General features: G+C 40.4%; 1 protein-coding gene across 2 annotated transcripts in view; it reads right to left on the bottom strand.

Moving 5' to 3' along the window:
* Positions 1 to 14474, bottom strand: part of LOC129488250 (aldehyde oxidase) — an 84311-nt gene that overhangs the window by 54457 nt on the left and 15380 nt on the right. For both annotated transcript variants that reach the window (XM_055290143.2, XM_063644886.1), the window contains exons 6-15: positions 13500 to 13561; positions 12489 to 12578; positions 11746 to 11826; positions 11003 to 11147; positions 10225 to 10317; positions 6720 to 6871; positions 6436 to 6529; positions 4365 to 4474; positions 3095 to 3279; positions 1956 to 2118 (exon numbers count right to left, since the gene is read on the bottom strand). In XM_055290143.2, coding sequence (XP_055146118.1) covers positions 1956 to 2118; positions 3095 to 3279; positions 4365 to 4474; positions 6436 to 6529; positions 6720 to 6871; positions 10225 to 10317; positions 11003 to 11147; positions 11746 to 11826; positions 12489 to 12578; positions 13500 to 13561 — 1175 coding nt within the window. The remainder of the gene's footprint in view (positions 1 to 1955; positions 2119 to 3094; positions 3280 to 4364; positions 4475 to 6435; positions 6530 to 6719; positions 6872 to 10224; positions 10318 to 11002; positions 11148 to 11745; positions 11827 to 12488; positions 12579 to 13499; positions 13562 to 14474) is intronic.

Raw genomic sequence — 14474 nt, 5'->3', positions numbered from 1 at the left:
TCTGAAGTCTCACATGTATTAGGCACTCGCCCTATTCAGAACCCCAGAAATACAAGCAGCTCCCTGACTCAAAGACATATACTCTGGAAGGTGCATACGTACTTCCTCATATTATGAATAGCCAGATGAATACGGTAGGTAACTGGCTTCCACCAGCTCTATGTTTCTTATAATTCTCTCATATACTCTCCTAAATGATATGAGGACTTACAAATGGATCCAACAAGAAGATAGAAGCTAAGTAAATAAAATGGAAAGGAAGAAAATACTTAAGCCAGGAAAACATCAGAGTCAAAGTTCACCATTGCAAATAAGCATAAAGGTGTTCCATGTTGCCCGCCAGCTACCTAGAAAGGGGGACACAGGCTGCATCCTTGCCGCTGCCCCACAGCGGGAAGGGTTCTGGGTTCCCAGCAAGAACATTCCTCAAGACTGAGGGAAGTGAGTCATTCGGTTCTTTACACAAGACTGTGAACACTGCATAGCCTAGAGCCGGATGGGGGGAAAGGCTTTCAACAATACACCTGGGGGTTATTTTTTCTAATTTACATAATTTTAATAGAAAATAAAACCAGCTAGGTGCCATGGCTCATGCTTGTAATTCCAGCATTTTGGGAGGCCAAGGCAGGAGGATTGCTTGAGTCCAGGAGTTCAAGACCAGCTTGAGCAACATGGTAAGACGCTGTCTCTACAAAAAAATAAAGAAATTAGCTGGACATGGTGGTGCATGCCTATGGTCTCAGCTATTTGGGAGGCTGAGGTGGAAGGATTGCTTGAGTCCAGGAAGTTGAGGTTGCACTGAGCTATGATATCACACCACTGTATTCCAGCGTGGGTGACAGAGTGAGACCCTGTCTCAAAAAAAATAAAACCAACAAAAGCTATTATTTTTAAAGAGAGGAGGAGTATAAGACTACAGGGCAAAAGTTTTAAATTATATCACTTGAGTCACCCAGAAATTATATTAGTTTGCTACTAATTGGAAGAGTCTATAATTGCTTACCTGGTGACAATATGTCACTTATCTATGATTTCAAGCTTTCATTCTTAAAAATGTGATACTATCCTTCTGGTTCCTAGTTGCTCTCACCTACACCGAGAAGATACTCTCAAAAGCAAGGATAAGAGAGGACTTTGTGTCTACTATTTAAAGTGACCATACTAACTTCTATACCACAGGAAGACTGTGCTTGGCTTCTAGTCTATTTTGGTCAGCTGGTTATAACATGGGGTTTGTGAGGCCAATGAGGCTCAAGTCTCCTTTGGGTCTAATGGATTTATTCAGAGAATTTTTTTTAGCTGTGTCCTCCCCAGCCAACAATCTTGTAGCTTTAATTGTTTGCCCTAAGAGAGACCAGGCAAAAGAATGCATGGATTGTCACTACTATTATTATGACTACTACTACGAATTTCCTCTGAAGCAGGAGGATAATAATACTATTATTATGACTACTACTACGAATTTCCTATGAAGCTTCATATGAAGCCCTTTTCCTACAATGATGCATTTCACAATCATCTTGTGCAGTGGCTGCCATCATGGCCACCTTACGGGCTAGGGAAATGAAGCTGAATCTGGAAAAGAACACCAAACACATGAAGTCAACCTCAACGTGAAGGTAATATCTCAGGAGGAAGAAATGCCCTACAGAGGGAAAACATACTCAAATCATTAGCAAGTTTTCTGAACATGATCTGGAAAAACTACCAGTCAGAAACAAAATAATTGAGTGGTGTTAAATACAAGCTTGCTCAACTCTTGGCTCTACTTGCAATTCTTCCCTAAACTCATACCCACCCACAGACAGGCTGAGGGATGCTCAGCAAGTGCATGTGTTTCTAATGTGGATTGTCTTTTTTATTCTACAGCTATTTGGTAGGGAGTCATTGCCTCTACTTTGGGTGTCATCATAGCTCCCTGTACTGGGGAAGTTAACGTGTAACCAGTTGTTTACCATCTTTTTCAAAATCTGTGACACTTCCAGGTAGAACTTGAAGAGGAAGCTGATGATGAGAGTCCTCTTGAACTCCACCTTCCCACCTGGCGCCGAGCCCAAAAGGGAGACTTCATCCAGAACAAGCCTGCAGGCTATATCCAGCATCTCTTCGTTCCAGCGCCTGGAAAGTCCAAAGAGAAGACTCCTAGCCTGACAGGGTTTATTACCCCATATCTTCATCTAATGGGTAAGACAAATAGCCACGGTTTAATACAGGAAGTAAGAGTACAAGCTCTGGATCAGGCAGCCCCAGTTCAAACTGGCCCACCACTCTCAAGGTGGCTAGCCTGGGTCTCACCATGTCCTCCCCTGTAAAAGGGGAATATTAGTAGAACCCAACTCACAGAATGATCTAGAGAAATAGATGACAACTCATATAAAATCCATGCTCCAGGAGTAACTGACCCTCATACCACTAGGACATTTATTGCATGCCAAGATCTGCTTTTAGCACCTTATATGTATTCACTCATTTAATCCTCTCAACTGCCCTGTGAGGTAGGTATGATCACTCATCTTTGACAGATAGGGAACCAAAGTACCAATATAATTAAGTAAGCTGACTGAGACCATGGAGGAGGGTAAACTGAGATTTTTGGCCAGTCTGGCTTTCTCAAGTGTTAAAGCTTATGCTTTTAATCACTGTGCTTTGTTGTGGCAGCTCATACCAAGTAATGCTCAAGAAATATTAGCTATTAGTATCATCTTTAGATATAGGAAGTCAGGTAAGCAAATGCCTTTAACAATTTATTATAGAACAAACTCACATATTTGGTTTTTCATCAAGGCAAATTATTCTCCCAAAATAAATAATACAAATTTGCACTGCTGGGGGAGGGCTTCTCTGTCTGTCTCTCTCTCTCTCTCTCACACACACACACACACACGCACACAGAGTATATGATTCCCACTTCAGAATTCACTAACATCAAGACATATGGAAATAATAACAAAATCTTATTGGAATTCCCAGCCATTAAATAGAAAGGTATGGAACACTTTTCTTCTTGTAATCACATCTCACCACAAAAAGGGCTCCTCTAATACTTGTCCTTAGACTCCAAGTATTAGAGGACCCCTTACCTCTAATGCCTTACCTTCCAATGAGTTCCTGGCAGGAATTCTTGGCACAGATGGCGGTTGAACCAACGCCTCCATATGAGATACATAACTCTCTAATAATGCCAACCCCTTCTCCAAAAAAGACTCTCATTCCTGAATTGACTATCGCTAGTGCATTCTCCTGTCGCTGGGCTTGTCGGAAGGCTGACACAAATTCCCACTGAAAGAAACGGTTAAATGGCACATGTAGAAACACTAAGCATCACCTATGCACTGGGCAGTCTGTGTGTGCTGAGCGTCACCTATGCACCGGGCAGTCTGTGTGTGTTGAGTGTCACCTATGCACCAGGTAGTGTGTGTGTGTTGAGCATCACCTACGTGCTGGACAGTATGTGTATGTTGAGTATCACATTGAAATCAGATATGTAGCCCCCAGCATCTCCAAAAAATCAGTCTCTGTTGTTGAGGCCACCCAGTGTGTGGTTCTTTGTTATGGTAGCCCTAGCAAACTAATACATCCCCTGAGGCAGGCTTGATTATTCCCATTTTACAGACGAGGAATCCAAGGTGCAGAAGGATTCAGTAATTAGTTCAGGCCTTGAAACCAGGATTCAAACCTGACACTATCTCATGCAAAGCCTCATGGTTTTTCCACTAAGTTCTATTGCAAATGTATTTTTAGGCTTTTTTCAAAACCCAAGATATAGGTAAAGGCATACTCTTCATGTCATATTTAGGGAGAAAGGCTTATGGGACAAAAACCTGTTAGAAAGTTACTTTAGAGCTTGAGGTAGGGGGAGAAAGAGCAAGAATGGCAGAGATAAGGCCGGGAGTGGTGGCTCACACCTGCAATCCCAGCACTTTGGGAGGCCAAGGCGGGTGAATCACCTGAGGTCAGGCAAAACCCCATCTCTACTAAAAATACAAAAATTAGCTGGGAATGGTGGTGCGCACCTGTAATCCCAGCTACTCGGGAGGCTGAGGCAGGAGGATCGCTTGAACCGGGGAGGCAGAGGTTGCAGTGAGCCAAGATCATGCCACTGCACTCCAGTGTGGGCAAAAGAGCGAGACTCGGTCTCGAAAAAAAAAAAATCTCCTAATTCGAGGAATGATGGGGCATGCGTAATACAAGGAAAAGGCAACTATTCACAAGTCTTAAAATAATGACCTCATACCACTTCCTGAAGTTGAGCCTTTATCTTCCCCATAAACACTTAACCCTTTTTCTTATTCCACCATATGCTGGAATAAACAAGCCATAGCATCACAAGTGGAATTGGGAAATTGACAGTGGGATGTTCTCACCTTCCTTGAGTAGGGGATGTTCACTGAGACCAAGATTTCTTGAGGCTTAAGATCTGCATTAGGGCACTTGCTGAGGAACTGCTCGTTTAAAGGAATCTGTCGTTTTCCTTCTGTGGAAAGAAATGACACTTTCCCTGGCATCTGTTTGGTCTATTAAATAAACTTCCAAAACTTGGGAAGTAATTCCACCAAATACCTGAGGAAACTGGTTGTTCAGGGAAACAGGTGCTCTTCCTATGCTTAGCAAATCTTTTACCCTATAATGCATCTTGCAATGTTTCTTCCAGTCTAGGCCCCATCTCTTTTTGTTTTCCTTGCTTTCTCATCGATAAAAACATTGGCTGGGCGCGGTGGTTGACACCTGTAATCCTAGCGTTTTGGGAGGCCAAGGCAGGTGGATCATTTGAGGTCAGGAGTTTGAGACCAGCCTGGCCAACATGGTGAAACCCCTTCTTCGCTAAAAATACAAAAAAATTAGCTGGGCATGGTTGTGTGCACCTGTAGTCCCAGCTACTCAGGAAGCTGAGGCAGGAAAATCATTTGAACCCGGGAGGGAGAGGTTGCAGTGAGCTGAGATCATACCACTGCACTCCAGCCTGGATGACAAAGTGACACTCCATCTAAAAAATTTTTTTAAAAATAAAAAATAAATTAAAAAATAGATGAAAAGATCTCACTGAGTAGCCCAGAGTTTCAGGTAGAATAGAACCTTAGCAGTCCTCTTCCTGACAACACAATTCACTTAAGGTTTTACAAGTAGGGAGCAAATATTAATATCTCTTTTGATATTCTGATCAAGTCAGCCAACAAATATTTATTGTTTATAACCAGGAACCCCACTAGATACAGTCACGAATGAGAAATTATCTTTAATAAATTTGTATACTAGTGAGGTGTTATCTTACTTTTTTATATCTTATTCCAACACCTGAAGGATTTTAGTCCTTTAATCAATATATAAGGAAGAGGAACAGTTTAAAACTATAACAAAATAATGAAAGCTAAGAAGCTTTTGATGTCTATATTCACATCACAAAACCTGTTTCTCATAGTATAACTTTTAAGGGGATGTTACTCAAATTGAAAACCCTGAATGCAAATCTTCCTCTTTAAGATAGTTTTGTGACCAAGCACTGTGGCTCATGCCTGTAATCCCAACACTTTGGGAGGCAGAGGTGGGTGGATCACTCGAGGTCAGGAGTTCGAGACCAGCCTGGCCAACATAGTGAAACCACATCTCTATTAAAAATACAAAAATTAGCTGGGCATGGTGGCATGTGCCTGTAGTCCCAGCTACTCAGAAGGCTGAGGCAGGAGAATCGCTTGAACCCAGGAGGTGGAGGTTGCAGTAAGCTGAGATCGTGCCACTGCACTCCAGACTGGGTGACAGAGCAAGACTCCATTTCAAAAAAAAAAAAAAAAAGATAGTTTTGTGGTTTAAATGATATGAAGAGTAAGCATTTAACAATGCAGACAATAGAAAACGAGTCCATATTTTTTAAGGAAAAGAAAAACCCACAAATTTACAGAGGACCAATTAGAACGTCCTAATAATTTTCAAGCAAGTTGGAAGAAGCAATAAATTAGATGTTACAGACTTAGTTTTAATAACAAAAATCAAGCAAATAAATACAGAATGAGGCCCAATCATTTTTCACCTGAAAAAGACCTGTATGTTTCCAACAATGATAAATTAAGTATGAGCTCAAAGCACGACATGGGTGCCACAACACTCCTGTACCACCTGGAGAATGTCTTCAACAAAGGGACCCAATAGCATGTAGTTCCCAGCAATAATCAGATCACATCCGGCCATTAACCAACACAAACATGTCCAGTGTAGGGTGACCAGTATGAGGAAAAAAAAAAAAAAAAAAAACAGAAAGACACAGGGGAAGAAAGCCTGTGCTATTAAGACAAGACTCACAAAATTTCTGGTATCCAGAAAAGCAGAGAAATTTATTGATATTATAGGGAAAAGTCATTTTCAAGACGGGACTTCCTGCCTCCCCAGAGAGAAAAAGGGGTAGAGAAACAGCTTAATAATCTCCAAGTAGGGGCTGTCACTTACCTTTTGATAGCAAGTTGAGGGTACAGTTACCCACAGCCAGGATGGGATTCAGATCTGAATCTGGATGCCTGCTAATGATGTGTCCCCCTAAAGACTTTTTAAAATAATGAGTTATTTTCATTTCAGTTATGTAATCATAAAAAAGCAAGTGCTAAAATAAGGATTAAGCAAGGCTTTGGAGAACTATTTTTTTTGTCTGTTCCAAAAGAATGAAAATGTCATGATTCATCAGGGAGAGTCACCCAAGGGATGCATACCAGAGTTTACTGTCATCAGATACATACAGCCATGTTCCTGATCTGGGACCCAGCCAGAGTTCCCAAATGCTTCAGGAGAGCACGGTACATCTGTGTCTTCTCCTCTGGAAGCTTCTGGACTACATCAGCCAAAATGTCCTTCACCTGGGCTAGGCTGAGACCAGCACCAAGGGTGAGTCCTGAAATGAAGTCATTTGTAAATAACACAGTGTGATCACTGCTGACCTGAAAATGTACATTAGACCAAAGCTACAGACATAGAATCTTTATACTGGATACATGCTGCCCTGCTTATTGGTGATGGTGGTGATGGGCAGTGATGGTGGTGATGGTGATGAAGGTAATGGTAGTAATGAAGGTGGTGGTGAGGCAATGGTGGTAGGGATAGCAGTAAGGGGGTGGTGTGGTGGTGGTGATGAAGATGGGGGTAATGGTACAGGCGGTGGCAGTGATGCAAGTGGTGGTGATGGAGGTAATGAAGGCTGAATTCTTTGAACACTCACTCTATCGAGTGTTATGTTGAATGCTTTAGATAATCTCCTTAAATCTGAACATACCTATGAGATACTAATAGCCCCATTTCACAGATGAAGAAGCTGAGAGTTAAGCAACTTGCCTAAGATCTGACAGCTAATATATGCCATTGTCAAGAGTTAGATTTCAGAGGCTGTACTCCAAACCCACACTTCTATTGTTTCTTATCATTGCCATTAAATCAATTTCCTCTACAGGAGTAGAAAAACCATCTGTAAGTTGTTTAATACATAAACTTGCTACTGTGGTTTTAAAGAGCAAAGACTGTGTTATATTCATCTTTATCTTCTGTCCAGCACTTAGCACTGTATCCTTCATTGAATAGTTGTTACATTTCTCTGATATTGCAGACAGAAGAAGTTCTTCAGTAAAAACTGAACTATTCAGACAATTAGTATTTAGATTAACTTTAGAGAATTCTTCCCTCAGCCTTCCTCCAGAATGTTATCATTCTTTTTTTTTTATGCTTTCTGTCCCCCTTTTCTTTTTCTTTTATTTTACTTTAAGTTCTAGGATACATGTGCAGAATGTGCAGGTTTGTTACATAGGTATACATGTGCTATGGTGGTTTGCTGCACCTATCAACCTGTCATCTAGGTTTTAAAGCTTGCATGCATTAGATATTTGTCCTAATGCTCTCCCTTCCCTTGCTCCCCACCCGCCAACAGGCCCTGGTATGTGTTGTTCCCCTCCCTGTGTCCATGTGTTCTCATTGTTCAACTCCCACTTATGAGTAAGAACATGTGGTCTTTGGTTTTCTGTTCCTGTGTTAGTTTGCTGAGAATGATGGCTTCCAGCTTCATCCATGTCCCTGCAAAGGACATGATCTCATTTTTTTATGGCTGCATAGTATTCCATGGCATGTATCTGCCACAGTTTCTTTATCCAGTCTATCATTGATGTGCATTTGGGTTGGTTCCAAGTTTTTGCTATTGTAAATAGTGCTGCAATATACATAAGTGTGCATGTGTCTTTATAGTGGAATGATTTATAATCCTTTGGGTATATACTCAGTAATGGGATTACTGGGTCAAATGGTATTTCTGGTTCTAGATCCCTGAAGAATCACCACACTGTCTTCCACAATGGTTGAACTAATTTACAACCCTACCAACATTGTAAAAGCATTACTATTTCTCCACAGCCTTGCCAGCATTTATTGTTTCCTGACTTTTTAATAATCACCATTCTGACTGGCATGAGATGGTATCTCAGTGTGGTTTTGATTTGCATTTCCCTAATGATCAGTGATGATGAGCAGCACATCAAAAAGCTTATCCACCATGATCAAGTTGGTTTCATCCCAGGGATGCAAGGCTGGTTCAACATATGCAAATCGATAAATGTAATCCCCCACATAAACAGAACCAGTGACAAAAACCACATGATTATCTCAATAGATGCAGAAAAGGCCTTTGATAAAATTCAATATCTCCTCATGTTAAAAACTTTCAATAAACTCGGTATTGATGGACCATATCTCAAAATAATAAGAGCTATTTGTGACAAACCTATAGCCAATATCATACTGAATGGGCAAAAGCTGGAAGGATTCCCTTTGAAAACTGGCACGAGATAAGGATGCCCTCTCTCACCATTCCTATTCAACGTAGTATTGGAAGTTATGGCCAGTGCAATCAGGCAAGAGAAAGAAATAAAGGTATTCTAATAGGAACAGAGGGAGTCAAATTGCCTCTGTTTGCAGATGACATGATTGTATATTTAGAAAACCCCATCATCTCAGCCCAAAAACTCCTTAAGCTGATATGCAAATTCAGCAGTCTCAGGATACAAAATCAATGTGCAAAAATCACAAGCATTCTAATACACCAACAATAGACAAGCAGAGAGCCAAATCATGAATGAACTCCCATTCACAATTGCTACAAAGAGAAGAAAATACCTAGGAATACAATTTACAAGGGATGTTAAGGACCTCTTCAGGAAGAACTACCAACTACTGCTTAAGGAAATAAAAGAGAACGCAAACAAATGGAGAAACATACCATGCTCATGGATAGGAAGAATCAATACTGTGAAAATGGCCATACTGCCCAAAGTAATTTACAGATTCAATGCTATCCCCATCAAGCTACCATTGACTTTCTTCACAGAATTAGACAAAACTACTTTAAATTTCATATGGAACCAAAAAGAGCCTGTATAGCCAAGACAATCCTAAGCAAAAAAAACAAAGCTGGAGGCATCACACTATCTGACATCAAACTATACTGCAAGACTACAGTAACCAAAACAGCATGGTACTGGCACCAAAACAGATATATAGACCAATGGAACAGAACAGAGACCTTAGAAATAAAACCACACATCCACAACCATCTGATCTTTGACAAACCTGACAAAAACAAGCAATGGGGAAAGAATTCCCTATTTAATAAACGGTGCTGGGAAAACTGGCTAGCCATATGCAGAAAACTGAAACTGGACCCCTTCCTTACACCTTTTACAAAAATTAACTCAAGATAGATTAAAGACTTAAATGTAAAACCCAAAACCATAAATACCCTAAAAGAAAACCTAGGCAATACCATTCAGGACATAGGCATGGGCAAAGACTTCATGACTAAAACACTAAAAGCAATTGCAGCAAAAGCCAAAATTGACAAATGGGATCTAATTAAACTAAAGAGTTTATGCATAGCAAAACAAACTAGCATCAGAGTGAACAGGCAACCTACAGAATGCGAGAGAAATTTTGCAATCTACCCATTGACAAAGGTCTAATATCCAGAATCTGCAAGAAACTTAAATAAATTTACAAGGAAAAAACAACCCCATCAAAAAGTGGGCAAAGGATATGAACAGACACTCCTCAAAAGAAGACATTTATGTGGCCAAAAAATATATCATTCTTATAAGAAGAGAATCTCTGTGTGTATTATAATTAGGAATCATTCTTTTCCTGCTTGTCTGCTGGGCAAGGTAAATAAATTGATTAATGCATCTTAACTAAGAAAACAGGGACTTGAGAACTCACCATTATATGTATGGTTTACAACACTCAGTTCTTCAATTCTATCAGGAGAAATTATAACTGGGTGAAAGACGCCTTTAAATTTCACTTCAGGCCCTAAAGAATCAAAAAAAAAAAATCAGTAAGACTAGAATAAAGGAACTAACTGCCTTTTAAATTTGAAATTATTATTAAACTAATATCTTTAAATATCTAAAAATTATGTATCTTTCTATTCATCTGTTTATTGCCAAATCACATACAGAGAGAATGGCTGGATAGATTTTCATCAAACTTGGAAGACTCTGGAATTGTCAACCTTGAAACTTGGGCCATATGGCATACTCAAAATTCTCTCTGGGAAGACTTTAAGCTCCTCAAGCTGAGCATACACTGGATGCAACAGGAAGACCCTGTAGCGGTTGTTTAAGTAAAACATACCTATTGAGACACCCTGAGAGAGGAAACAAACAGCAATTTGAAATTTGAGGCCCAGATTAGTCCCCAAATGGAAAGACAGGACAGCTGTCACTGGAGCTGCCGCTGCTGGTTTGCTATGGAGCAAGCCCCTTCGGTGCAACTCTTGACACTGCTCCAATAAGAGGCAAGAGGAGTCTACTTAATAATAGTTGGAAAGTCTCTTGAGCAATGCTCAGGAAGTCTGGCTCAAATGATTAAAAATGCTATTTCAGACTGCTTTTCCTGAGAACACATGTATATGAAGTTTCCCCAGCCCACCCCGGCCCCATCCCAAGCCCTTTTCCTCAGTTTCCCTGTAAGAAATCCCTGGGGTTCTACATACCCACAGAGGTGTTTCCCATGACAACAGGTGCCTGGGGATACTTGAATTTAAATTCCAGTAGTTCCTTCAGGGTCACAGGGGAAAACCACATCATTCTCTCACTGCCAAACACCCTGGTCCTTTGCGACTGTTTCTCAGCCATTATCTATTGAAAAAGCAATAGGGATTCAAGGTACCCAATGATGCCATCTCCACCTGTTTCCACTCAATCATTAGCATTGTAGAAACAGAAGGAGAAAATACATATCTTCTAAAAAATAAAGTACAAAGTGACCTAAAAGTAGAGCTTTACAAGGAATTAGAATTCAGAATAAAAGTAACGATGGTTCTTTACTCCTGGGAACTGCTTGGTCTGTCTCCTTTTGGTGCTCTTGTCTCAAAGAATGTCATTTTAATGTTAGCAAATATAGTAACATGCTGAATCTTGTTAAATCATTCTATGGAGGAATAAACTTCAGCAAAAGTGAAAGTAGGAAACATGTCTATACCTACACACACTGTGATTTCACGATTTTATAGATGCTATCTGCTGCTTCTTACAGTCAACTCAGCTGTCCCCCATGGTGACCCCACCCCATTCCTCCTCCTCTTCCGCAGTCCATACTCTTTAGACCTTGAGATAAGGATGACAGAGAGGCCTTACCTATTTGTCAGTCAGCTTTTGAGAGAACCCCTAAACAAATACCCTTCCTGATATTTCACCATGAATTCTTCTAGGATGAGCTCAACATTGCTTTACTCACCATTAGCTCCGGAGGAAATATCAGTTCCTGGGTTGGATCCAATGGCAGAAACTCCTCTTCTGCGAAGAGTTTTGGACTTGTCTTAAAAAGAGAATGTATCAGAAATTACTGTTATCGAGCAAATTTAAAATCCTTTGTGGAATAAGGTCAAAAGATATAGACACATGGTCAGATACAGCAAACCGACAAAAAAGTCCACTGGCCAGCCACAATCCCTGAGCTCCAAAACAAGGGCTCTAACACAAACCTCGTCAGCAGCAACTCAGTGCTGATGCCAATGGGCCTCTGGAGGCCTCAACTCCCTGTACCTTCTCTTTGGAGTCTGGGGACAGTAGAAGAGGAGACAGCAGCAGCAACACAGCTGGAACAAGAACGGCTCCCTGAACCTCTCCTGTCTCTACTTGCTCTACCTGTTCTTTCATTTTCATGACATCTCCACTTTACTTCTGGCCCTTGAAAAATAACTTGAAAAAATGCTTTTAAAAGCTAAGAGACACTAAGGAACCAATGTGTTTTCCCTCCTGTAGATAACAGTATTTAATGGGGAATAATATCTGGAATGAGGACAAAGTTGCTACGATATAATTTTTTTTTATAGAGAGATGGAGTGAGAATGGGAGAGGGCACATGTTGACATACCTCAAATTAGTCAAGGCTTGGGTAGCCATTTGTTCTTCCTAAGAGTATGTTGGCTCCTGTTCATGTCCTGAGAAAGCCTTATAAAAGCTTTACATTTCACTGACCTTACTTCCTTCCTCAAATTCTGGCAATCCATTGATTCCTTGATCCAAACAGCAAACCCCATTTTCTTTACTTTGACAGCAGCCCGAAGTCTAGTGGACAAAAAACAAATCACTAGGAATTTATTGCTGATTCTACTAAGTAGTAAATAAAGCAGGTGACTACCAGTTTAAACATAATGCTGAATCAATATCGTTAGATGCCATGAAAGAGAGCCATTTGTACTTTAACATATCCAAACCAACATTAATGAAAAACTTGAGCTTATAGGAAATTTTGAATAGCAGTGATTACTAAATAAGTTAAAAGACATAAAGATCTTATAACTAAGCATGGCACATAGCATTAAATAGTAAATATTAATAATGATTAATTGTTAATATTGTTAGTATTTTAAATATTAATAATAAATATTAACAGGTATTGTTATTGTCATCACTGTTCTTATCTATGACATACTGAATTCATTGTTTAACTTCCAGAGGTCAATCTTATATCCTTCATTTCAACTTTGTTTGTTCATTTATTCATTCAGCAAATATTGAGTAGCTACTCAATGATTATATGGTGACTGGACCCGGAGACATACAGCCTCTACTGTGAAGCAGCCCACAGTCTGGTGAAGACATGGGATAGCAAATGATCAGTTGCACCACATTGTGACCAAAGCTGTGACGGGACATGTGTATGCCCATCACATGTTCTCAGAGGGCTATAGGAACACCAGGCCAGGGTACCTGACCCAGGCAAAGAGGTCAGGAAAGACCTCTTGGAAGCAATGACACACAGCCAGTGTCAAAATGCTCAGTTGTTCATTATGTGACCACCAAGGCAAGCTCAATGAATGAGGTTAAGTGCCCTGCTCAAGATCAAATAACAAACAGCAGCTAAAAACCTGGAGATAAGAAGTAGCCATGTATTAGTAAGACGGCTGCCCCCTTAATCACTGACAACCCCAACCATTTCGTTTCACTGGGGAAAACATACTCAAACATGTGGTCCTTTCCACTTACTTTACAGAAAGTCTTGCATGCATCAATTATGGGCCTGTATCCAGTGCAACGGCACAGGTTACCTGAAGGAGAAAAACCCAGCTCTGTTAGCCACGTGACCCAGATAGAGGCACAGTCTACCAAGAGTGTGATGGAAATAAGGACTCTATCATAGAGAAAAGATCTGTTTGACATTTTAGTCCACCTAATCTACAAAGTCAGATCTTTTCAACAGCAACTTGGGATATTTCATAAGAATCCTGAGGCGGATTTTAAAAGCTCAGGTATTTGTACTTTCTCCTGTAAAGTTGTTATGCCTTCTGCTTGTGGCAGGTGCTCAACAACACAATAATTTCAAGCCAAAAACTTGCTTTACAGTCACATTCAAGAGCTAAGCCTTATTTTTAAAACAATTTTTTTTTTTTTTGAGACAGGGTTTCATTTTGTTGCCCAGGCTGCAGGTGCAGTGGGGCAGTCTCAGCTGACTGCAACTTCCACCTCCTGGGTTCAAGCAATTCTCCTGCCTCAGCCTCCCGAGTAGCTGGGACTGCAGGTGTGCACCACCAGGTCAGGCTAATTTTTGCATTTTTAGTACAGACAGCGTTTCACCGTGTTGGCCAGGCTGGTCTCAAAATTCCTGACCTCAGATGATCCGCCCACCTCAGCCTCCCAAAATGTTGGGATTACAGGTGGGAGCCACTGTGCTCAGCCAACCTAATTTTTTTTTTAAAGTAAAATCCATTTTATTGAGCTGTTATTGACATACAAAAAGTTGTACAACTTGGTAAATTTGGAGATAAGTCTTACACCCATGTAACCATCACCACAGTCAATGTTATAAACATATCTATTACCTCTAAGTTCCCTCCCATCATTTATTTATTTATTCATTTATTTTGTGATTACTATAACATCTGCCCTTTTAGCAAATGTTTGAGTATACAATACAGTGTTAACTATAAGCATTATGCTATACAGTATCTCTAGGACTTACTC

Source organism: Symphalangus syndactylus, chromosome 8, assembly GCF_028878055.3.
Source record: "Symphalangus syndactylus isolate Jambi chromosome 8, NHGRI_mSymSyn1-v2.1_pri, whole genome shotgun sequence".
In the NCBI taxonomy this organism is placed as follows: Eukaryota; Metazoa; Chordata; class Mammalia; order Primates; family Hylobatidae; genus Symphalangus; species Symphalangus syndactylus.
Note: the sequence above shows the minus strand (reverse complement) of the source record. Positions and strands in the feature narration are given on the sequence as shown.